This window comes from Macaca fascicularis, chromosome 17 (genome assembly GCF_037993035.2).
Source record: "Macaca fascicularis isolate 582-1 chromosome 17, T2T-MFA8v1.1".
Lineage (NCBI taxonomy): Eukaryota > Metazoa > Chordata > Mammalia > Primates > Cercopithecidae > Macaca > Macaca fascicularis.
This window is the reverse complement of record NC_088391.1, coordinates 86092666-86116718: the sequence shown is the minus strand read 5'-3', so window position 1 is coordinate 86116718 and position 24053 is coordinate 86092666. Positions and strand designations below refer to the sequence as shown.

The window sequence follows — 24053 nt, the reverse complement described above, 5'->3', positions numbered from 1 at the left end:
ATTGGAGTTTTAGGGGACTCCTGTGTGTCTTTGTGGGCTGCCAGGGAGCGGGTTCCAATGGAGATACTATCTTTTTTCCATTTAGTGATGTACTTTATTTAGTGAGATTCATGCTATGAATGAGGTCCTGCTATTGGTTTGATCAGAAAATATGTCATAGTCATCAACAGCAAATTATAAAGAACTCAGATCCTGTTTCCACTTAGTTCATACACTTACTTTAGATTGTTTCAGCATTCTATGAGTTGATTAATTCTTGTTTCTCTAGGACATTTTGTAAAAGAGATAAAATGAGAACTTAGGGAGGTCAGAACACTTACTTGTCATGGAGATCTCAGTGTGCCATTTGCTTTGTCTCCCTGGCTTTGTCAGAGTAGAGACAAAGAAGTGACACGTTGATCTGTAAGAGGGCTATCTCTGTGGTGTCCTAGGTTGATGCTTATGAAGCTCAGTCAGTGCCCAGCGATCTTCTCCACACTTTGTTTGTTTATGCCAGGATCTGTCTAGTGATAATTATAGGCCATCCAAGTAAAGTTTTCTTTTTTTTTTTTTTTTTTGACAGAGTCCCCTCTGTCCCCCAGGCTGGAGTGCGGTGGTGCAATCTCGGCTCACTGCAAGTTCTGCCTCCCAGGTTCATGCCATTCTCCTGCCTTAGCCTCCTGAGTAGCTGGGACTACAGGCGCCCGCCACCACATCCGGCGAATTTTTTGTATTTTTAGTAGAGATAGGGTTTCACCATGTTAGCCAGGATGGTCTTGATCTCCTGACCTCATGATCCACCCGTCTCAGCCTCCCGAAGTGCTGGGATTACAGGCGTGAGCCACCGCGCCCAGCCCCAAGTAAAGATTTCTAATGTAATGTCATGTAACTTAAACCTGATCATTATCCTGTTATTTTCAGGGATGTTCTTGCCATGTTTTTTTTTTTTTTAAAGTATTATGCTTTGTCAACTTATTTCTTAAATAATTTTTAAATATAACTTTGGCTAGATCCTCAAATAAAAACTTGTTATCCTTCCTAGCTTTTGTTTTCTGGGGGCTTGCATGGAACACGAGTCTACTTCGTGCATCCAGTCTGTGCAGTGTCTCAGGAGCACACTGCTCCTTTCCCTATGGCTTTTCCTGGCTCGGCTGCTCTTTCTGCTCTTATTTTTTACAGAGTTTTTCTGTCAGTCTATTGTGATGCCTTAAGTATCACGGTGAAGATGGGGCGGGTGTTATCGCTTCTCTGAGAATGGAAAGCTAAGGTAAAAGTCAGCAAAATGGCTTGTGAAGACACAGTTGTTCCTTAACAAGTCCCATGTCTGTATGCTGACAGCCCTCACAGTTGGGTCTCCAGCACAGACCTCCAGACTCACTTATCCAGCAGCAAGTCAGGATTGCCGGTCAACATTTCAGTTTGGCCATAATCAACCTTTTGCTTTTATCTCTTACATCTGCATCCCTCATTTCCCGCAGCTCAGTACATGGTAATCCTGTTCTTCCGTTGTCTTATACCAAAACCAATGCAGTCCTGCTCTTTTTCTATCAAAACACACACCCATCTCATCAGCAGAGCCTATAGGTGCTACCTTTAAAATTTGTTCAGCACATGACCACTGATGTTTGCTTCCCTGATCCCCACTCTGGTCCCAGCTACTGTTGTTTCTTATCTCAATTATTGCCTTGATCAGATCGTGTTCTTCCTCCTATTTCCCTGGGTGTGAGCTCTTGGCTTCTCTTGCCTCTGTCTCTGGCCTCCCCTGTCATCATCCTGTCCTCACAGTTCTGCGGGCATCCGTATTGCTCTTCTGTGAGCACCTTGGGCACATGTCACCCCATGGCTTTTGCACTTGCTTATTCCTCTATGTGGAGCAATCTTCCTGCACTCTGTGCCAGCCAGTACATCCCCTGGCAGGTCCCTGCTCAGACCCCCTCAATCAGAGCCCTTGCTGACCTCCCTGTATGAAGTGGACTTTCCCTCTGTCACTCTCTGTCTCCCTAAGCCAGCTTCCTTTTCCTTCTTAGCACTTATCACCTCTTGCATTTGTGTCAATCTTTTATTGTCAGGTCACTCACTGTGGAAACTCTTTCACTGCTGAATTCACAAGGAGTTGGCACTCAAAACATTCCTGTTAAAATGGCTCAGTGCATAAATGCTATGAAAAGCTACAGCATTAAAACAGATAACGTGCCCTGATGGTGTATTTGATAGGTTCAAAGTTACAATTTAGTTCCTATGAAATATATCCATTGCTGTTGATCAAATACTTGTTTATTTCTGAAGAACTAATGTGCAAAGTTTAGGATAACAGAGGGAGAACATGTTTTAAGTCTTTTTTTCCCCACCTTCTTTCCTTTGTCCATATAGGATTTACAGCTGTTGGAGGATGGTGATCTGACTGTGATAGGAGATCGGGGAACCACGCTGAGTGGAGGGCAGAAAGCGCGGGTAAACCTTGCAAGGTAAGTTGCATTTCAGCAGCCACTATGCAGTTGTCTTTTGTGCTGCTTCTAGTGGTGGTGAGCACATAGGACCCGCTTACCGTGTATTGCGTCCTGTGTGAAGCACTTTCTTGGATTATTCTACTGGCACTTGAATGAACATCCTAGTTGTTGAAAGTTATCATGTTCTGGGTGAGAGTCTGATATCTCTTTATATTTTCTAGAGCAGTGTATCAAGATGCTGACATCTATCTCCTGGACGATCCTCTCAGCGCAGTAGATGCGGAAGTTAGCAGGCACTTGTTCGAACTGTGAGTTTGTTTGTGTCTTAAGTCATTTCTGCTTTCCCAGAGCCATTTCGAGTTGGCTCAGGAAAGCCTTTATGGCTTTCAGCTTGTCCTGCTCTGGTGCTCCCCCTCTCCCTCCCCCTCCGCACTGTCCCCTGCTTCCCTGAAGATCCACTTTAGAGAAATTTTGCAGAAATACAAGGTCAAGGTAGGAAAATATACAAATGATTTCAGTGTGTTGCAGTGAGTGGAGTGTACCATGTTTTCGGGAATTGAGAAACAGATGGCAAATTTTGCAAGTTTTCCCCCACTAGTAATTACAGTTGATAACCAAGAAACTGCTGATGGACCAGGCCCCGGAGACAGGAAAGATGGTGCGCCATTTTTCAATGGAAAGGTGGCACTTGGCAACCTGAGCCTTGTCTTTCAGCTCTTTTCCTCCATCATTTCTCTATGACAAGTTAGAAGTGAGGTCCTTGGGACCAACATAGGGCTTTCTTGGGAAGGCTTTGTTGCTCTTTACATATTAATCTGTTAGTTTGGAGATAACCTACTAGTAAACTCTAGAATTTAAGAATGATTTGCTCCATAGTAGACTGTGGTTTCAAGAATCTAATGTTGTTTCATGGATTCTTACCAGAATGAACACTGAAGACTCATGTAGGCCTGGCTTGCCTTTGAAACTAGTTGTCTAGAATCTGGCTTCCCTCCCGACTCTTACGTGGTGTTTCTGGGATTTGCTTTCTTTGGCTCTTGCTTAGACACGGAGCCATGGAGGTAGAATGACTCTGGAATCTTTTCTGTATATTCTGTAACCTCATGTGTGCCGACTGACACTTCCTATGTAGTCTAGACTGGCCTTTTTGAAAGCATTGTGAACTGGTTTTTCTAAAACAGCACCCACATCTGCCCCACAGTCAGCTTCCTGTTTTTCGCCTTGTTAAGGCCAAAGAGCCTATCCCACTCATTGTAGCCCTTCTGTGCACACTGAGGTAGATGCTCCTGCAGGTGTTACTGCATGAAACATCTTTGCTTGCAGAGGATGGCAGTCAGCCACAGAGAAGATAAGCACCTATGCTGGACTGAGTGAGAGAGAGAGACAAGTTCAGATTTCATTCTTGCCCATAAGGAATTTGTCTCTGCAGGGATTCAAGACTAAGTGCATAGGAAAAGTTCAACAGACCCCAAGGCTTAAGGAATTTCAATATAGGACAATCTATTTTATTATTATTGTTTTTTAAAATAGGGTCTCGCTTTGTTGCCCAGGCTGGAGAGCAGGTGCAATCTCGGCTCGCTGCAGCCTCGACCTCCTGGGTTCAAGAGATTCTCTTGCCTCAGCCTCCCAGGTAGCTGTGACTGCAGGCTAGCACCACCATGCCCAGCTCATTCTGTGTTTTTTTTGAAGGGAGGGGGATTTGCCATGTTGTCCAGGCTGGTCTCCCTATGTTGCCCAGGCTGGTCTCGAACTCCTGGGCTCAAGGGATCTGTCCCGCTTGGCTTCCCGGAGTGCTGGGATTACAGGCGTGAGCCCCTGCCCCCGGCATAGGACAATCAACTTTTTTAAATGGAAGAAGTGGGTAGCTGAGATTGGAAAGGTCACTGAGGGCTGGACTTGGCTGGAAGTAGCCTGTGGTCCTGCAGGCTGGTAAGGGTTTATAGTGGCTGAGAGTAGGATTCAGTTCCTTTGAAAGAAATAGTAGAAGCAGAGGTGTGCAGACAGGAAGGAGTGAGGCCTGTGGGAAGGACAGCAGGCAGGAACCTGTTCCTGTGGTGGGGGGTAGAGAAGGTACTGTGAAAGAAAGCTCTGGAAGTCCTGTGTTGGCCAGCCAGGGCTGCCCTCACAATGCCACAGGCTGGGGGGCTTACACAGCGGCCGGTTGTTTCCGCACAGTTCCGGAGACTGCATGTGCGAGATCAATGCGTCTGCAGGCGCGGCTCCTCCCGAGGGCTTTCTTGGCCTGACGATGGTCGCCTTCTCACCCTTTGCTCATGTCTCTGCATCCAAACCTCCTCTTCCTGAAGAGACACCAGTCAGATTAGAGTAGGGCCCACCCTCATGGCCTCATTTCAGTGTAATTACCTTTCTAAAGGTTCTGTGTCGGCCAGGCACTGTGGCTCACGCCTGTAATCCCAGCACTTTGGGAGGCTGAGGCAGGCAGATCACCTGAGGAGTTCGAGACCAGCCTGGCCAACGTGGTGAAACCCCATCTCTACTAAAAATGCAAAAATCAGTGATGGGTGGTGGTGGGCGCCAGTAATCCCAGCTACTCCGGAGGCTGAGGCAGGAGAATTGCTTGAACCCAGGAGGTGGAGGTTACAGTGAGCCAGGATAGTGCCATTGTACTCCAGCCTGGGCAACAAGAGTGAGATTCTGTAATAATAATAATAATAATAATAATAATAATAATAATAATAATGGTTCTCTGTTCCAGTTCTAAGGTGCTGGGTGAGGGCTGGAACATAGGAACTTTGAGGGGAGCATGGTTCAGTCCATAGCAGGTCCTGGATAGCAAAGTGGAGACAGAGTCGGCTGTGTGAGAGTAACTCATCTCTGGGCTCTGGATTCCAGGGGTTGGGACATGAAGTCATCCACTGAGCATAGGGCTCTACGTGGGCTCCTGAATGTTTCCCCACCAGAGTGCGTGTGCAAAATGTGCCTGGTATGGGATGTTGAAGTGGATGCGGATGGTGGTGATGGTTGCACAACGGTGTGTACGTACTTAGCACTACCAAGCTATACACTTAAAAATGGTATAAATGGTAAATGTTATGTCATGTCTATTTTTCCACAACCAAAGAGACATGGGTGGCAGCATTGAATCTTTCTGAATGCAGAGTGAGGGATAAGCTGGCACTCGGCATTGCCCCGGCACTCTGATCAGAGCCTTGTTTCCTGCTCCCTCCTCCCTGTGCCTTGATGAATTTTCCATTTGGCCGAGAAGGGCCTCTGTGGCTTGCTCGAGTCTTGCACGAGTCCCCACCAGTTCTTTATCAATCGAACAACAATTCCCGGTGGGACACTCTCTTAGCGTCGCCGCAGGGAAGGAGGAAGGTATTTTCATTGCTGAGTATCAGTGTGCGTATCGCACAAGCTCCCCCAAATTTTCCTTGAACGCAGGAGGTATTTATAAAGTCCTCTTGCACCTTTAAGGATTAATGACTTTGGATATACACTTGTTAGAAGCAAGCTTGTTAAAATTGTTGTTTGCTAATCAGAATCACATTCTTTGGGGAAACTTAGGACAGGGAGCACGAATGCAATTTAGGAAATCACTCAGCAGCAACTGGAGAATGTTCTCAACGAGTTAGAAAATTGGATTGAACAATATGCTATGAAAGATGGCGGTTGTGTTGAAGCTTAGAAATGTGAAGTGTTTTGTATTAAAAGTGAATGAATTACACTTCTATTTGCCATTAACAGTTTTACTTCGATCATGAATATATATTGAGAGTTGTTAAGAGTTGTGTTTTACAACTATATGTTACAAACACGAAGTGGATTTTATCACATACAAAAAGTCAGGGGCACTTCCATTAACGGATGCTGATCCGATTTGTTGCCAGCTATAGATGTGTTTGTATTCTAGAAAGCCTCAAATTCTCAGACCCCTGCCCCTTTGAGTCTCCTAATCAGAGCTCCCACACTGTTGCCTACCTATTTGTCTTAATCCATTCTGGCTGCTGATTCAAAATAGCATAAACTCGGTACTCCATATAAACAATAGAAAACTGTTTCTACAGTTCTGGAGGCCGAGATCCAAGATCAAGGCGCCAGCAGTTTTGGTGCCTGGAGAGGGCTCACGCTTTGGTTCGTAGACAACTGTCTTCTCACTGTGGAAGGGGTACGGCAGCTTCCCTGGGCTGGCCCCTTTTACTAATACCATTCGTGTTGGCAGATTCTCATGAAATGGCCTCACCTCCTAATACCATTACATTGGTTAGGATTAGGGTTCAGTAGGAATTTGGAGAGGGCCACAAACATTCAGGCACAGCACTAGTTCACCTTCCCTCTTTCAGTTCCTCTCGGACTCCTGTACTTTTAAGCTATGGTTCTAAGTCCTCGAATGGCAAATTGCCCTTTGCAGTCCGCCCCATGCACCTTTCCAACCCTTGCCCACGCAAGACCAATCCTCCAGCCATGCACACTTCTGTGGGGTGTCTGGAAGGAGGTATGACTTTCTCATATCTGCCTGTCTGTAAGGATATTGTTCCTGCCATTGGAGAACCAGGGATAGTATGCCTGGGCAAAAGAGAAAAATGAAAGACACAGATCCTACCTCCTGCCTTTCTCTTCAGCTCCTCGGAGGCCATAGCACTTTCTCTGTCTGCCCACAGCCCTCAATGAGCTGCTCTTGATCCACCTATGTGTCCTTCCCCCCAGCCCCTGCACTAGACTGTGAATGCATGAAGGTGCCTTTGCACGGCGCATTTGTGCCCCAGGACCATTGCACCTGCTGTGTCTGCCAGGATTGCTTCCCCCAGGTAGTCTCACGGCTCGTACACCACCTCCTTGCAGAGGCCTTTCCTGGCCACTCCCTCTAAAGTACAACCTTTGCCTGGCTGTCTCTTCATGGTTTACATTACTACCCAATAGTGTATTTTCTGTGTTTGTGTAGTGAGTGTCCCTACACGATGCAGGGTGTTGTCTGTTTGCTTGACCAGTGGATGTATCCTCATCACTTAGAGTAGTCCCTGGTACTTCGTCAGTGCTCAGCAAATGTGTCTTAACTGAATGAATGAAGGTAGTGACTGTATCTCTCCCTCCCTCCCTCCCTCCCTCCCTCCCTCCCTCCCTTCCTCCCTTCCTCCCTTCCTCCCTTCCTCCCTCCCTCCCTCCCTTCCTTCCTTCCTTCCTTCCTTCCTTCCTTCCTTCCTTCCTTCCTTCCTTCCTTCCTTCCTTCCTTCCTTCCTTCCTTCCCTCCTTCCTTCCTTCCTTCCTTCCTTCGTTTTGCCCTGTCACCCAGGCTGCAGTGCAATGGCATGATCATGGCCCATTGCAACTTCTACCTCCTGGGCTCAAGTGATCCTCCCGAGTAGCTGGGACTACAAGTACACACCCACACACCTGGCTAAGTTTCGAGTTTTTTGTAGAGATGGAATCTCTCTATGTTGTCCAGACTGGCCTTGAATTTCTGGGCTCAAAAGATCCTCCTGCCTTGGCCTCCCAAAGTGCTGGGTTTATAGGTGTGAGCCACTGCACCCAACCGACTATATCTTTCTCACTTGTGTCACCTCTGACATTGTATGTGTCAGCTCTTAATGTTGTCTTTTTTTTTTTTCCTTTTTGAGACAGAGTCTTGCTATGTTGCCCAGGCTGGAGTGCAGTGGCACGATCTTGGATCAGTGCAGACCTCCTGGGTTCAAGTGATTCTTGTGCCTCAGCTACTCGAGTAGCTGGGATTACAGGCATGCGTGACCACATCCACCTAATTTTTGTATTTTTAGTAGAGATTGGATCTCACCATGTTGGCCAGGCTGATCTCGAACTCCTGACCTCAAGTGATCTGTCTGCCTCAGCCTCCCAAAGTGCTGGAATTATAGGCGTGAGCCCTCGTGCCTGGCCTCTTACCGTAGTCTTTATATAGTGTTAAATAGCTTGTTGCTAAATCTATCACTTATTATTTGTTTGTTTTATGGCATGACTGGAAGATTTTTACTCTTAAAAATTTGGAAAGTATTTTTTGAGATTTGCCTAAGAAGCATAATTTAGAAAAAATTTCAAGCCATCAATTACAATGTTAGTGTAATTATTTCTATGTCTCATCTACAATGGAAGATGCTAGGAAGAAAACATTTTGAAACCTTTGAGGTGGCTGATACTGGACGTAGCACCCCATCAGATTTGATCATTAACATCTCCCTTTAGATATGTATATAAAGGGATTAATGGCAGCCAATTTTGAAATAAAGGGAAACAGTTTCATTAAAAGCTTTAATACTAAACCTGAAGAGGGGTATAATAGGTTGCGAAACTTAGTTTTGAAATAAGCCAAACTAGGATACCTGAAAGGGGAAAAATTAATCCTTTTGGATGTAAAGGATGAAGTGATAGTTTACGTATCTGCAATCTGGAGTTGCGGTTCTGATCACAGGCGCTGTCTCTATGATACTCACTTATGACTTCTCAATCCTGAATTTCTAAAAGCAGTGGCTGCATATGGGGAAGATTGGACGACAGGGCTAACACTTACTGGGCATGAGTTATGTTCTTGGCCATTGTTACAGATTAGTGCTTTTCTTCTTTTTTTTTTTTTTTTCCTCTCCTTTTTTTCTTTTTGAGACAGGGTCTTACTCTGCCCACCAGGCTGGAGTGCAGTGGTGTGATCACAGCTCACTGTAGCATCAACCTCCTAGGCTCAAGTGATTCTCCCACCTTAGCCTCCCTTGTAGCTGGGACTACAGGTGTGTGCCACCACACCCGGCTAATTTTTTTTGTAGCTCCCAGGAGTCTGCATTTACAATGTAGGAGAACTTTGAGCAGGTACTGTAGAAAACAAACAAACCCCAGAGAACTTGATGGTTGAATACTGAGGTGGGTCTTATCTTTGAGCCATATGGTTTGGACTGTTTGGATTCTGTTCTTCCATTTTCTTATTCAGACTGTTTAGGACTAATGAGAGAAGTTTTGCTTCCTGGATGAGACCAAGAATACTGTGGAGAGTCACACATCACTAGCATTTGTTTTCCTACCTATTATTATTTGGGAAGAAGAGTCTGGCAAATGCACTCTGGCAAAAGTTACCAAGAATCTAAGCTTTTTTGGGGGCGTTGGGGGGCATTAATATGTGCATTATAAATTATCATCTAAGAAACCGTCCAAGAAAAATGCTGTGTCATTACATGACCTTGATCTTTCTTTCTCCCCTGCAATCCTACACAGTAGTAAAATAATTAATGTTTTAGTTAAGTCAGGTTTTTGAATCTCTATATTGTTCAGTCATTTTTCATCCTGGAATATATTGTTAAACTAAATTTTAGAAAAAAAAATTATACTTATTGCCTCCTTCCCAGACAAGTATTTAGGATTTCTTCACAGCAAGGCTCATATTTGCTGCTAGTGGTTTTGAGGACCTAGCCGGCTTTATTGGCTTATATTTCTATTTAGTTTGTATTTAACCTCTAGATCTTTGACTACTGTGGTGTCTTTGACTATAGTTTCAAAATGTATGTTTTTCAATGTGGAGCACCCCATTCGTGTGTGTTTTCACCCTGTGCCTTTTACATTTATAGGTGTATTTGTCAAACTTTGCATGAGAAGATCACAATTTTAGTGACTCATCAGTTGCAGTACCTCAAAGCTGCAAGTCAGATTCTGATATTGAAAGATGTAAGTAGTTTCTAGAGATCTCCTGAACTTGCAAGTACTCAGGTGTGTTGAATCCCCTTCTTCTTCCTGCATTTCATGTCCCTTTCTTCTCAGAGCTGGGATTCATGTTTTTGAGTATTAACTCAAAAGACTTGTAGAAATGTCATTATTACATGCTAAGCCATATTACCGTAAAGTATGTAAATTGCTACCTCAAGATTACTACATTGTTAAAGAAAATGATGCTAGTTTAATTTAGAACTTTTTGTTTACCTCTTCCATGACTTAATTCAAATTATGTTATTTGGAAATTACAGATACTCAGACCTGTTTGTATCCATCATAGTTTGCCTAAAGCTCCTCTTCTATTAATAGCAGAAATGGCTGGGCACAGTGATTCACACCTGTAATCCCAGCACTTTGGGAGGCCGAGGAAGGCAGATCACCTGAGGTCAGGAGTTCAAGACCAGCCTGTCCAACATGGTGAAACCCCGTCTCTACTAAAAATACAAAAAATTAGCCCGGCATGATGGGGCACACCTGTAATCCCAGCTACTCGGGAGGCTGAGGCGGGAGAATCTCTTGAACCCGGGAGGTGGAGGTTGTAGTGAGCTGAGATCATGCCATTGTACTCCAGCCTGGGCGACAGAGTGAGACTCTGTCTCAAAAAAATAAAAATAAAATAATAATAATCGCAGCCACACAGGTGGATAACTGAGCAGTGGAGTGACATGGTTTGATCTGTGATTTTAAGAGATCCCCTTTGTTGTTTGCTAGGGGAGCTACAGCAGAAGTAATTTGAAGTCTTAGTAGCTCACAAGACAGAAATAAGGGCTTAGTCTAGTGTGTCCGTTTCCTAGAGCTGCCAGAACAAAGTGCCACACATTTGGCAGCTTAAAACAACAGAAATGTTTTGTCTCACTGTTCCGAGGCTGCAAGTCCAAAATCAAGGTGTCCACAGGGCCATGCTCTCTCTGAAGGCTTCAGGGGAGAATCCTTCCTTGCCTCTCCCACTTTCTGGGGTTTTGCTGGCACTCACAGTTGATCCTTGGCTGGCAGTGCAGCCCTTTAGTCTCTGCCTGTGTTGTCACATGGCATTGTTGCTGTGTCCGTCTGGCTTTCTTCCTGTAAGGATAAAAGTCATTGGACCTAGGGCCCACTCTAGTCCAGTATGACCTTATCTTGTCTTGATTGTATCTGCAAAGATCCTGTTTCACAAAACAAAGGCCACATTCACGAGTAACAGGGTTTAGGACTTGAACGTATCTTTTTAGAGGGTCACCATTCAACCAAGAAGAGCTAACATGGCCGGGGACATGGAGGTTAGTGAGAACTTCTCAGCCCAGTGGTGGTTTCATGCATCACTCCTTGGCTCGTTGCCTCTTGCCTCAGTAACCTGGTTCTTAACCCTTGCTCTGTTCCAGGCCCTGGTCAAATTCCTCATTGTAGGTCTGAAACCCCCTTAGTGTCTTCAAATGTTTTAATGTTTCTCCTCCCGCAATTTCTTAATAAAATGATGGAAGTAACAAAAATGAGTGTTAATTATATTTTATAAGATCTGTGTGCACCATTCTCCAAGGGAGATAAATTTCACATTATTGCAACAAATGGGGTATATAATGATAGCAGAGCTCTTAGATAAATTTCACATTATTGCAACAGACGGGGTATATAATGATAGCAAAGCTCTTGCAAGTCTTTGTGTGTAAGTCTCTCCTTGCTGCTTAAAGAACAGTGAGGAATCTGTCCACCAAAGTCCCGGCAAGTGAATTCTCACCCTTAAGAGGATTATCGAAGGAAGAACTGCTGCCTCTTCAGAAGCAGTTCCGTGTGCTGGCTCTTCCCCTGGGGAGCCTGGGTTCCTCAAAGTTGAAAACAATTAATTTCTTATGCAGAGGGCTGAGACTAGTGTGGCAAAACCTGAATGCTGGTACATTAGAGTAAAATCTGTGGGTGGCAGAATAACCGTTCTCCAAAACAACCATCTGGCCAGGTGCGGTGGCTCATGCCTGTAATCCCAGCAATTTGGGAGGTCGAGGTGTTAGGGGGAATCACTTGAGGTCAGGAGTTCGAGACCAACCTGGCCAACGTGGTGAAAACCCGTCTCTACCAAAAATACAAAAAAATTAGCTGGGCGTGGTAGCGCGTGCCTGTGATCCCAGCTACTCAGGAGCCTGAGGCTGCAGAATCACTTGAACCCGGGAGGCGAAGGTTGCAGTGAGCTGAGATCACGCCATTGCACTCCAGCCTGGGCAACACAGTGAGATCCTACCACACACACACACAAACCATTTTTCCACTGGTGGGCACCCAGGATGAATATGTGTCTGTTCTTGCTGTCGTCCCAGCCCCCTCCCTAACAGCAGACAGAGCACGGTTGCCCCTCGGAACCCACTCTGCATTGCTTGTGAGTACTTGGCTTCTGAGGAAAATTGCCATCCTAGTACCAGTAGGAGTTTCCTTGTGCGTCTCACCATGCTATGTGAAAAGTGGTCATTTCATCAAACTAGGTGTGTCACTTTTACCTCCTATGTGGAAGAAGACTCAATGTATGATGAAGCATTTTTGAATTCTCCAGTTATCAAACTGGTCCAGAGGGCCCAAGGGGTCATTGGATTTTCCTCAGTGGACCCACCTTTTTGGGGGTAGGGAGGATTGGGGTAGCAGGGAGGGTCCTGGCCACCTTCCCCCACCTGACTTGCCTTAGCCAGGAGCTCCTCTCCTTTGATTTGTATTCTGGGAGTTTGCCTAATATTATGTTTGCTGCTGTTTGAGGAAATCAGTTGGGTCTCATTTCATGAGGTATCTCATTTCATGGGGTACACAAATAGTAAAGATATTTGTACATTATTTTCTATGACTTTGTAAGGAGAGAAAACTGTGCAAGGAGGTGTCCCATGGAATGTTGAATTTTCAGTTAGGAATTCCCTGAGTCTTTGGGGCATGCATGTATGTATGTATGTATGTATGTATGTATGTGATGCGGTTTTGCTCTTGTCGTCCAGGCTGGAGTGCAGTGGCTCGATCTCTGCTCACTGCAACCTCCGCCTTCTGGGTTCAAGTGATTCTCCTGCCTCAGCCTCCCGAGTAGCTAGGATTACAGGTGCCTGGCTAATTTTTTTGTATTTTTAGTAGAGGTGGGGTTTCATCATGTTGGCCATGCTGGTCTCAAACTCCTGACCTCAGGTGATCCACCCGCCTTGGTCTTCCAAAGTGCTGGGATTTCAGGTGTGAGCCACCGCACCTGGCCTGTGGGGCAGTTTTAGAGTAAAGACCATGAAGGTGCAGCTCATGGGGTCTGTGTCCAAGTCTGGTTCTCACACCTTTTTCCAGCAGGGCCCATGGCCAGTGGAGGCTTGTGGAGTGCTTCCTACCTGTGCAGATATGCCTGGTCCTACCCCCCTATCAGTGTTAGGTTTCTTTCCTGGAATATCCTTCTCAATTTACTCATTCCTTCAATTCTTATTGCATAAGGCTTATCTCAGTTTTTCATGTGTAATAAGACTACCGATACGGTCACCAACATCTATGTGATAATGATCGCCATTTGCAACACACTATTACCATTTAAAAAATATTCTTCAGTACCTAACATGGGCTCTGGCTGAGAACAGAGCACCCGGTTGTGTATCAGGTTGAATTGTATTAGATTTGTCAACTAGGATTCCGGACCTAAGTATAATCATAATTTAAGATCAGTTACCTTTTCTGGATTAGAATTAGATTAGGTTAACGTTGTCACCTGCAAATGTATCTCTCTGAAATTCTTTATTTTTATTTTAGGGTAAAATGGTGCAGAAGGGGACTTACACTGAGTTCCTAAAATCTGGTATAGATTTTGGCTCCCTTTTGAAGAAGGACAACGAGGAAAGCGAACAACTTCCAGTTCCAGGAACTCCCACGCTGAGGAATCGCACCTTCTCCGAGTCTTCGGTTTGGTCTCAGCAATCTTCTAGACCCTCCTTGAAAGATGGTGCTGTGGAGACCCAAGACGTGAGTTTACCTCCTGTTACAACATGGCCTGGTTTTGTTGACTGCTAATGGCCTTATGGATCTTTAGTCTCCTCTGTTTGAAGCATCGTCTTTTGTCCCAAAGTAGATTCTGTGGTTTCAAGGCCCTGTTCCGTGATATTGGTAGATTAAAACAGAACCAAGGCAAACAACTCTGGTTGGAGTAATCCTTTGCGTGTAGGCTGGGAATGTCATGGAGATGAGTAGCAGGTGTGTGTACTGGTGCAAGTCCCAAGCTGTGTGTGACTCACGCTAATATTACAATTCTTGAATTTACTGTAGTGAAGTCCTAGTTAGTCTGGTGGCCCCCGACTTCTCTTTGCATCCAGAGGCATAATTTGAAGACCGCCTTAGAGAAAGTCCTGCTGTGGGCCACATGAAGTTAGCCACTTTTCCTATATATTGGAATGTTCTGACGCCGCACGTGGCTGAGGGAGGTATTTTGCCCTGTTGTCAGATGGTTTATGTTAGGCTAGAAGTAGCACGTGCAAAGACCCAACAGTTGCTGACACACAGCAGCCCATCTTCCTTCTTTACCTTTCAAGGGTAGGAGCTGCATCTTACTCATCTTGGTATTCCCAGTGGCCAACATAGAGCTGCTCAGTGCATCCTCAGAGTATGTGAATCTCATGCCTTCTAAGTCCTCCAGGCAGAAATGTACCAGAGCTCACTTAAAAACATAGATATTCCTTGCCACACTAACCCTCACTATCCAAATCCAGGAGCCTGAAGGATTCTTGCAGATATTCAGATTAGGCCCTCACATGCCAAATTCTCAGGAGTCAATTTCTGAAACTCAGGAACCAAACAGATTAGGATCATATGCTATCCCTTGCTTTCCAAACTCTGGTTACTCAGACTCACTGCTTGAACCCAGTTACTGTATTGAGCTCATGTTTTGACCTTCTGCTCTTTTATGCTTCCATATTGAGTGATGCAGTTGAGAGTTCCATATCTTTCTGTACATGATTTTGGAACAAGTTTCTGTATGTATACTTGAATTTGGATGTGCTCGGTAAGTGCTGGACATTCTGATGTCATCCTGCCAGCAAGCCATGCCACAGTGTACAAATGATATTTCCTTACCTCTAGTAGAACCCTGAAAGTGGGATGGCTGAGTCCAGGGATTAGTGCATGTAGCTGGGTGTGGTGGCTCATGCCTGTCATCCCAGCACTTTGGGAGGCTGAGGCAAGAGGATCACCTGAGGTCAGGAGTTCCAGACCAGCCTGGCCAACATGGTGAAAACCTGTCTCCACTAAAAAATACAAAAATTAGCCAGGCGTGGTAGCAGGCATCTGTAATCCCAGCTACTCAGGAGGCTGAGGCAGGAGAATCGCTTGAACCTAGCTAGGAGGCAGAGGTTGCAGTGAGCCAAGATCGCTCCACTACACTCCAACCTGGGCAACAGTAGTGAAACTTCGTCTCAAAAAATATTAAATAAATAAAAAGTAAGTACATGTATAGTTTGGCTGGATATTTCCACACCCTTCTCCACAGGAGATGGATCATTTTGGACTTCTGCCTGTTTCCCCACAGCTTTGTCAACAGAGTGCATTGTCATCTTTGGGAACAGTTTTGTATACGATTTTGTCTCTTACCACCCTTTCCTTTGCAGACGGAGAATGTCCCAGTTACACTCTCAGACGAGAACCGTTCTGAAGGAAAAGTTGGTTTTCAGGCCTATAAGAATTACTTCAGAGCTGGTGCTCACTGGATTGTCATCATTTTCCTTATTCTCCTAAACACTGCAGCTCAGGTAAATAATGACATTTGTTTTGTGCCCTCAAAATGATATTTACAGTACCTGTGTTTATGCTATTTTGACTGCATCTTGCAGTTCACTTGGGATCTGAATTGAAATGTGCTGTCTTTGGGGAACAAAGTGAGGGCTGCCTAGTGGTGTCCCATTACAAAGACCTTCTGCGGGAAAAAAAGGGTATCTTTCAATGATTTTAAAATGGAACATGCGTTTTCTTGAGTTCTTGATATCTGGGAGTTTGGGCTCAGCGTAGACCTGAGCTGGAAGAACTATGCAAGTTCTCTGAGCTTTTTATTCTTTCTATTTTTTTCTTTTTCTCTTTTTTTCTTTTTTTTTTTTTTTTGAGACGGAGTTTTGCACTGTTGCCCAGGTTGGAGTGCAGTAGCGCAATCTTGGCTCACTGCAACCTCCGCCTCCCGGGCTTAAGCAGTTCTCCTATCTCAGCCTCCGGAGTAGCTGGGACTACAGGCACATGTGCCACCATGCCTGGCTAGGCTCATTTTTGTATTTTTAGTAGACCTAGGGTTTCATTATGTTGGCCAGGCTGGTCTTGAACTCCTGGCCTTAAGTTGATCTGCCTGCCTCAGCCTCCCAAAGTGCTGGGGTTGCAAGCATGAGCCACCATGCACAGCTTTGAGGGCTTTCTTTCAATTGTCCATGTTAGTGATTGAGAGTTTTGAGTTGGTAAGTCATGCCCAAGTTTGATTTTTGTCTTTGTTGTTTCTCACCTCCTAGGTTGCCTATGTTCTTCAAGATTGGTGGCTTTCGTACTGGTAAGTTATTTCTGACGTATGAAATAGTCAAACATCAGTAAGAAGACTCGCTTTTCCGTAGAGTTAGGGGGAGATATTTGTTGATCCTTCTCCTAATCCTCACTTAGTTTACCCGAAGAAAAGTTAGAGTGCTTGCTGGTGGAGTGTAACCTGTGGTGGTCTCCACCCATGTCTGATCTGCGGCATCATGTTCACAGACAGTTTCGGGAACTGAAAGTCGTGATTTAAATTGAATTTTTATGAGGTAGATACACACAGGACTATATGAGCTGAGAATCATTTTCCAGCATAAAGCATTTCTCTCAAATTGTGGTTCATTTTTTTAAAAAAAGGTATTTCTCTAAATTCCATATATAGCTTAATATTTTTTTCTCCCCATGTTCCATAGGGCAAACCAACAAAGTACGCTAAATGTCACTGTAAATGGAGGAGGAAATGTAACCATGAAGCTAGATCTTAACTGGTACTTAGGAATTTATTCAGGTAAAGTTAAATCATTTGGTCTATTATATGAGAGGCTGAGGTGCTTACAATGAGCCTGTGTGAGTAACTAGGGCTTCCAGGAGTAATTCAGTAATGTCTTAACAGATTAGGAGTCTCAGTCGAATTTACTCTGTGAATTAATTAGAATAATTATTTTAAAAATCTACTAGAAGAAAGAGGTTGAATGAAGACTCTTAATGTGCTCTGTACTGGATTTTGAAAGTTAAACCAGGATTGAGCATTCAGAAAATCAGCCACTGGAAATATGTGGCTATTGTCTATTCTAATAGGTTGCTTTAGCTAAATCTTATATCATTATACGGATGGGCAGGGGGATTAGAAACGGATCCCCACCCTGTGGTTCGGATTGTTCCAATTCTGTCTAAATAAACCCTGGCTTTTATTGAACTTGGATGAAATCCTCTGGCAGCAAGGCCCCCAAAATAAAAGCATTATTCCCTCCCAGGTATGCAAAGCTCCCTTCAGCACTGCTCATCTCCTGGGCTTCACTAATTACTTAAGAGGGAAGCTGAGCAGGGAAGAATCCAGTGTCTGGGAATTAGGATGCCTTCTATTTCTTACCTTGAGATCACAATGTTATCGCGTCCCCAACTGTGTGATTAATTTAACATTTGGCTTGCCAAACTAATATTAACGCCGCACTCTGTTTTCACAAGAGTGCTTAAAATGTATGTAGCATTACATACTGTTTAAAGGAAATCCTCATCTAAAATTTTAAATATTTCCACAGGAAATGCTCCTACAAGCTTTCCTCAGAGATAGAGTGAGTTATCTTTGGAAGAACCTACTCAGTGAAATTTGGTGTTTATTTCATCTATCGCTTGCTAAGAAATCTGAATCCGTTAGGTGTTTACCTTCCAAATTGACGGACTATGTGAAAACTAAGGGAAGAAGGAAATCGGTTCTATTATGTTTGTGTAGGATGACAGGCTAAGGATAATGCCTGTTGATGGAGTTAGGAATTTGAGCTGCTTTCAGAGGTTAAATAACAGTGACATGTCATCTGAAAGGGAAATATTTGTTATAGAAGTTACCCCCACTGTATTGAGCATTGTGAGTTAAGAGATGTAGGAAAGCTCTTTTAATTTCTATATGAATAATGGATCCTCATTCATGTCTTAATAAAATGTATGATTTATTTTATTCACTTAAAAATGTCTTGTGTCTATGTAAAACACTTGGTGGGGGATTAGTTGCTTATTTAGATTAATTATCTTATGTTAAAATATAATATGTGTTTTCTTGCAATTCAATTATTCAAGAAGTTTTCCACATGCAACTTAATATGGTATTTTTAAATTCTTTAAAGCTACTTGGGCATTTTCTACAAGGAAAAGGTAAATCATTTCTCCTATTCCTTGTTAATATCACATGTTGGTATCAAAACATACCACCTTTTTTAGATTATGGGACATAATGTAAATAATAAGATTTGGAATATGGAGAAGATCAACTACATTTCATGATTATCTGTCTTACTTCTGAGTTTTTAGTAGAACTTGCAATTGAATTAGGAGAGCCTAGAATGAAATTGTATTGTACACCTGATTTTTCTTTTCTGTGCAGTTTCCATTCAGTGAGAAAAAAATAAACTATTTTAATCCTTCTTTGTCAATGTATTTTGTAAATATGTTATACTTTTGTAGAATCCAGATGCTTTATGGAATAAATTAAGTAACATCTTTATAAACTACCTGACTTGCTTTAGCAACTGTTGAAGAAAATGCAGAGATATGCTGTGTTCTCTAAGTGATATTTCTTTATTTCAGGTTTAACCGCAGCTACCGTTCTTTTTGGCATAGCAAGATCTCTGTTGGTATTCTACGTCCTTGTTAATTCTTCACAAACTTTGCACAACAAAATGTTTGAGTCAATTCTGAAAGCTCCGGTATTATTCTTTGATAGAAATCCAATAGGTAAGTCTGACACCAAGTTTCTCAGTAAGTATGTCTTGTTAACAACACATTTAGGATCTGATTACATTTCCGTCTTTGAAAATGGAAGGGATGCTTGGAAGAAAATCACTATGCATGTTGATTCATTTTCTACAAGAAGCTTCGCTGCTATTTTTCTCCTACTAGAGAAAATCTGAATATTGGTGGGGGGGGCGGGGCATACAATGTTTTATTCCAATTTGTATGTGTGTGGAAAAATAAATGAATGTTGACTCTGCAGAATGCTCTAGGAATCCATTTGCTGTGAGGCAAGTGAAGCATCCTGCATTCCCTGTAAACATGTTTAAATGTAGTAGTTGCTAAAACACTGGCTGTGTTTACATAGTGTTAGGTTATGCCATTTTTCGGAGGGGTCTTTGTAATCAGGAATGCTCTGATGTGAGACGGGCTGTGTATTTCTTTCTTTCACTGGGAAACCCATTCATTTCTGGAACCACAGGGTTTTTGTATATACCCTGACTGTGAGGTTTCCCTGAAAGACAATACGTGGTTAGTTAAAAGCCAAGATTGGTAAAATGTAAACTCCCCTTCAAGAACAGTTTCTAACTCTGTGGTTTTAAAGTAGACTTTTGGTTCTATAATAGAGACTTTGTTGAACCTGCCATGTAGATCTTCAGTAGCTCGTTTCCTAGCTATACCCAAGTATACCCAGTAGTTTCCAAGTGGTTGATGCCTCTGCACTATGGGCTTCTTACCTGTCTTGCTTCTGAGGCTAGCCTTCCTAACCCGGGTTCCTAGGGAGAGTTAGTTGTGCCTATACGTCCCCACCCTGGTCAGTTGAGTGGACTCGTGGGGAGGCCTGAGTGACATTGTGCAAATGATAGCTACCCTCATAGAAGCAGGGAGGAGGCCTGGAGAGAACACAGGCATAGCTGTGGCTTGGCCATTGACTAGCTTTGTGACCAAGGCCAGAGCACATAGGTGCTGTTACACAGGCAAATCTCCAAGCAGATGCTGTAGTTCAAAGTGTGGACTCAAAGTAACTGCCTGGGTTCAGTCCTGGTGCTGGTTACTAATTGTTATAGCTGGTTATAGTTACATTCATATTCATGTCCTAGTTACTGAATTTTTCTGTGTCACAGTTTTCTTATCTGTAAAATGGGGATACTATTCATACCCACCAAATTGAAATCTTATGAGAATTAAGCATGTTAATACATTCCTAGTACATGAAACTGGGTGTAGCTACATGGTCAGTGCCTAACGAATGTTAGTGGCAGTGAAGTCATGTATCTCTGAATTGAATCACCTTCTCTGTGGGATGGAAATTACTCCTACCCTCTCTGTTTTACATGATTTTCGTGAAGATTAAGGAAGCCTGTTCTGGAAAGCATCTCGTGTAGATTTATTTAACGAAACTTTTCAGTCCAAGCACGGTGCAATGTGCAAGGATTTGTAAACTGCAGAGACCACACAAATATCGGTCTGATTTCAGCTGTTATTAGAAAGTCATTGGAGGACCTCTGCACTCTTACAGCTGTAACGTCGCGCCACTTTGCCAGTTAATTTGAAACTACAGTCATAACGTTTGGAGCATTAAGTGGGACTGCATTTCTGTTATCACAGGCCTCGGAATGTTCATGACTACCATTAACCAGCCTCTCCATGTTCGAGACCTGTGGGCTTCTCCTCATGCTGATTTATTTATTATTCAGGGATTTGGAACCCAGTCTAAATCTTGGAGGTCATTAATCTTACGGCAGCACATGAGTGTTTATCTTGCTTCCTCCTCCTATATCTATTAGCATGACTTTATTCCTTCAACAAAATAGAAGCCCAAATAAGTACCCCGAAGAGAAGCCTACTTTGTCCAGAACGTTTAGAGGTCATGAATTATTTACTTTTTTTAGTGGTAGATGTTGAAAAAATTATATTTAAAGATTAAAAGTTTTTTAATGGTAGAATTAAAATTTTCACTTAGGTGAAATTTTTGTACTTTTTACAATGGTGAAGAGTACACAAAATCTGTGAATTATGCCTCAGAATTCACATTACTGATTGTATGCGCTTCGATGGTTATATATATGTATAGAATTTATTTAGAAATAAGGTCTCATTCTGTTGACTAGGCTGGAGTGCAGTGGTGTGATCACAGCTCACTGTAGCCTTGATCTCCTGGGCTCAAGCAATCCTCCTGCCTCAGCCTCCCAAATAGTTGGGACCACAGGCCTCTGCCACCATGCCCAGCTAATTATTAAAATTTATTTTATTATATTTTGAAGAGATGGGATCTCACTGTGTTGCCCAGCTGTTCTCGAACTCCTGTACTCAAGGGATCTTCCTGCCTCAGCCTCCTCAAGTGCTGGAATTACAGGCATGAGCCACTGGACCCAGCCAGCTTTATAATATAAATAAAAATTCTCCTCTAGGATAGTGAGGCAGGCATGCTCCATTTTTCAGTACTCTTAAATATACATGTTAAATGTGTATAAGTATCTGGCATGATGTTGTGCCCCCTAAATTGCAGAGTGTTCTTTGAGTAGGGTAGAAAGACTGGGAAGCATGTCTGAATACTTAGTTATTAAAAGCAAGCTCTTAGAAGAGCCCTGGGGAAGTTTCCTATGAGCTCAGCATCCTGATAGTCTCCCAGATTTTAGAAAACTTAGGAAACGGGGAGGACCTCTGCTGACATGTAGTTTCCAGTAAGCTCACCCTGGGATGGCGAGTGGCACAGAAACTCCAGGTGACTCACACCAGGGGTCTGGCTAGACGTCCCTCGTATCCCCATCTCCAGTGCCCTTGGGCTGGAATATTCTCAGTGCCTGATCTGCAGCTAGAAATGTCTTCTCCAGGCGTCCGCCACCTTGGCCGGCTAGTTTTTTGTAGCTACTCGGGAGGCGGAGGCAGGAGAATGGCGTGAACCCGGGAGGCGGAGCTTGCAGTGAGCTGAGATCCGGCCACTGCACTCCAGCCTGGGTGACAGCGTGAGACTCCGTCTCAAAAAAAAAAAAGAAGAAATGTCTTCTCTATTATTTTATGGCCGCTCCCACCCCAGATGTGCCGTCCCCTCATCATGCTTCTGCCCAGATCCTCATCCGTGTGGTTAATGAATGGGCGGCCCTTGCTGCTGACTCAGAGAACCAGACCTTCTGGAAGGGTCCCCCTGACTACCCCACTGTGGTCCCAAGTTCACTTAGTTGGATTTAGGGAGAAGAGGAAGGTAAACCTGGAAGGTTTGTGTTTCTTCTTAGCAGTGAAGTTTCTGTTTCTTTTCTCTTTTTTTTTTTTTTTTTTTTTTTTTTTTTGAGACAGAGTCTCGCTCTGTTGCCCAGGCTGGAGTGCAGTGGTGCGATATCGGCTCACTGCGAGCTCTGCCTCCCGGGTTCACGCCGTTCTCCTGCCTCAGCCTCCCGAGTAGCTGGGACTGCAGGTGCCCGCCACCATGCCCGGCTAATTTTTTGTACTTTTTTAGTAGAGATGGGGTTTCACCATGTTAGCCAGGGTGGTCTCGATCTCCTGACCTTGTGATCCGGCCGCCTTGGCTTCCCAAAGTGCCGGGATTACAGTCATGAGCCACTGCACCTGGCCTGAAGTTTCTGTTTCTAAGAAGGCCACGCTTCTCCAACATGCAAGACATTAAGTTCCTCTCCATTTTGAACCCATCTATGGTTGCATGAAATTCGTCTTTGTTTATATAATACAATACCTTTTTATCTACTGGTCTTTCATTAACCTGATAAATCTTAAGTTAGCAGGATAAAATGTGAGGCAAACCAATGTGCTGCGTTAGAATGACAAGAGACAGTTCTCTTTCTTTTTTCTTTTCTTTCTCTTCTTTCTTTCTCTTTCTTTCTTTCTTTCATTCATTCTTTCTTTTTTCTTTCTCTCTCTCTCTCTTTCTTTCCCTCCCTCCCTCCCTCCCTCCCTCCCTTCCTTCCTTCCTTCCTTCCTTCCTTCCTTCCTTCCTTCCTTCCTTCCTTCCTTCCTTTTCCTTCCTTTCTTTCATTTCCTTCCTTCCTTCCTTTTCCTTCCTTTCTTCCTTTCTTTTCTTTTTTTGAGACAGAGTCTTGCTCTGTTGCCCAGTCTAGAGTGCAGTGGCATGATCTTGGCTCACTGCAATGTCCACCTCTTGGGTTCAAGCAATTCTCATGCCTCAATCTCCTGAGTAGTTGGTATTACAGATGTCTGCCACCACACCCAGCTAATTTTTTTTTTTTTTTTTTGTATTTTTAGTAGAGACAGGGTTTTACGTCCTACTGTTACTGAGATAGCAATTTTTCCCAGAAGCCAAGTACTGACTAGCAATGCAGAGCTGGGTCTGAGGGGCAAACGTGCTCTGTCTGTTGTTGGGAGGGGGCTAGACCCACAGCAAGAACAGACACACATTCATCCAGGGTGCCCACCAGTGGACAAATGGTGGTTGTTTGTGTGTGTGTGTGTGTGTGTGTGTGTGGTAGAGTCTCACTCTGTTGCCCAGGCTGGAGTGCAGTGGCATGATCTCAGCTCACAGCAACCTCTGGCTCCCAGTTTCAAGTGATTCTCCTGCCTCAGCCTCCCGAGTAGCTGGGATTACAGCATTCACCATCACACCTGGCTAATTTTTGTATTTTTAGTAGAGATGGGGTTTCACCATGTTGACCAAGCTGATCTCGAACTCCTGACCTCAGGTGATCCACCCATCTTGGCCTCCTCCTAAAGTGCTGGGATTACAGGCGTGAGCCACTGCGCCCAGCCCAGAGCCAGTTTTCCTTTCTCGTTTTTTTATCCTTCTCTCACCCATTGTTAGTTTTTATTCTTTCCTCCTTTGAGGTAGGTTGGTAATGGGATCACATGTGTCTGTTAAGAAACCTCACATTTTCAGCTGCCCCTGGACACCTCCTGCATATTTTGATTATGACCTGAGTTGAAGAGAGCATTTGCAGACATTTTCTGATGCTGTTCGCTGCGTCTACCTCTTCCTAGTCAGTTTTTTTGTGTGTCTTAGCCCTGTTTCCATTCTGTTCCAATCATAATAAATGGGTAACGCAAATCCTAAGTCAAGAGTAAGTCTTCAGAAACTAAGAGATGATTTTTATTTGAAATGTAAATCCTGTT

At 43.8% G+C, this 24053-nt stretch overlaps 1 protein-coding gene across 11 annotated transcripts in view; it reads left to right on the top strand.

The window, feature by feature from the left end:
• ABCC4 (ATP binding cassette subfamily C member 4 (PEL blood group)) overlaps nt 1-24053 on the top strand; it is a 291853-nt gene that overhangs the window by 126056 nt on the left and 141744 nt on the right. For 8 of the 11 annotated variants that reach the window (XR_012426459.1, XM_074021271.1, XM_074021270.1 and 5 more), the window contains 8 exons: nt 2350-2444; nt 2648-2734; nt 9941-10037; nt 13800-14009; nt 15644-15784; nt 16523-16560; nt 16949-17043; nt 18834-18980. Coding sequence is in view for 10 of the 11 variants with exons in the window: in XM_074021271.1 (XP_073877372.1) it covers nt 2350-2444; nt 2648-2734; nt 9941-10037; nt 13800-14009; nt 15644-15784; nt 16523-16560; nt 16949-17043; nt 18834-18980 (910 nt within the window). In the remaining variant the exon portion in view is untranslated. The remainder of the gene's footprint in view (nt 1-2349; nt 2445-2647; nt 2735-9940; nt 10038-13799; nt 14010-15643; nt 15785-16522; nt 16561-16948; nt 17044-18833; nt 18981-24053) is intronic. The other 3 variants (XM_074021272.1, XM_074021274.1, XM_074021273.1) reach the window with 1 other exon arrangement.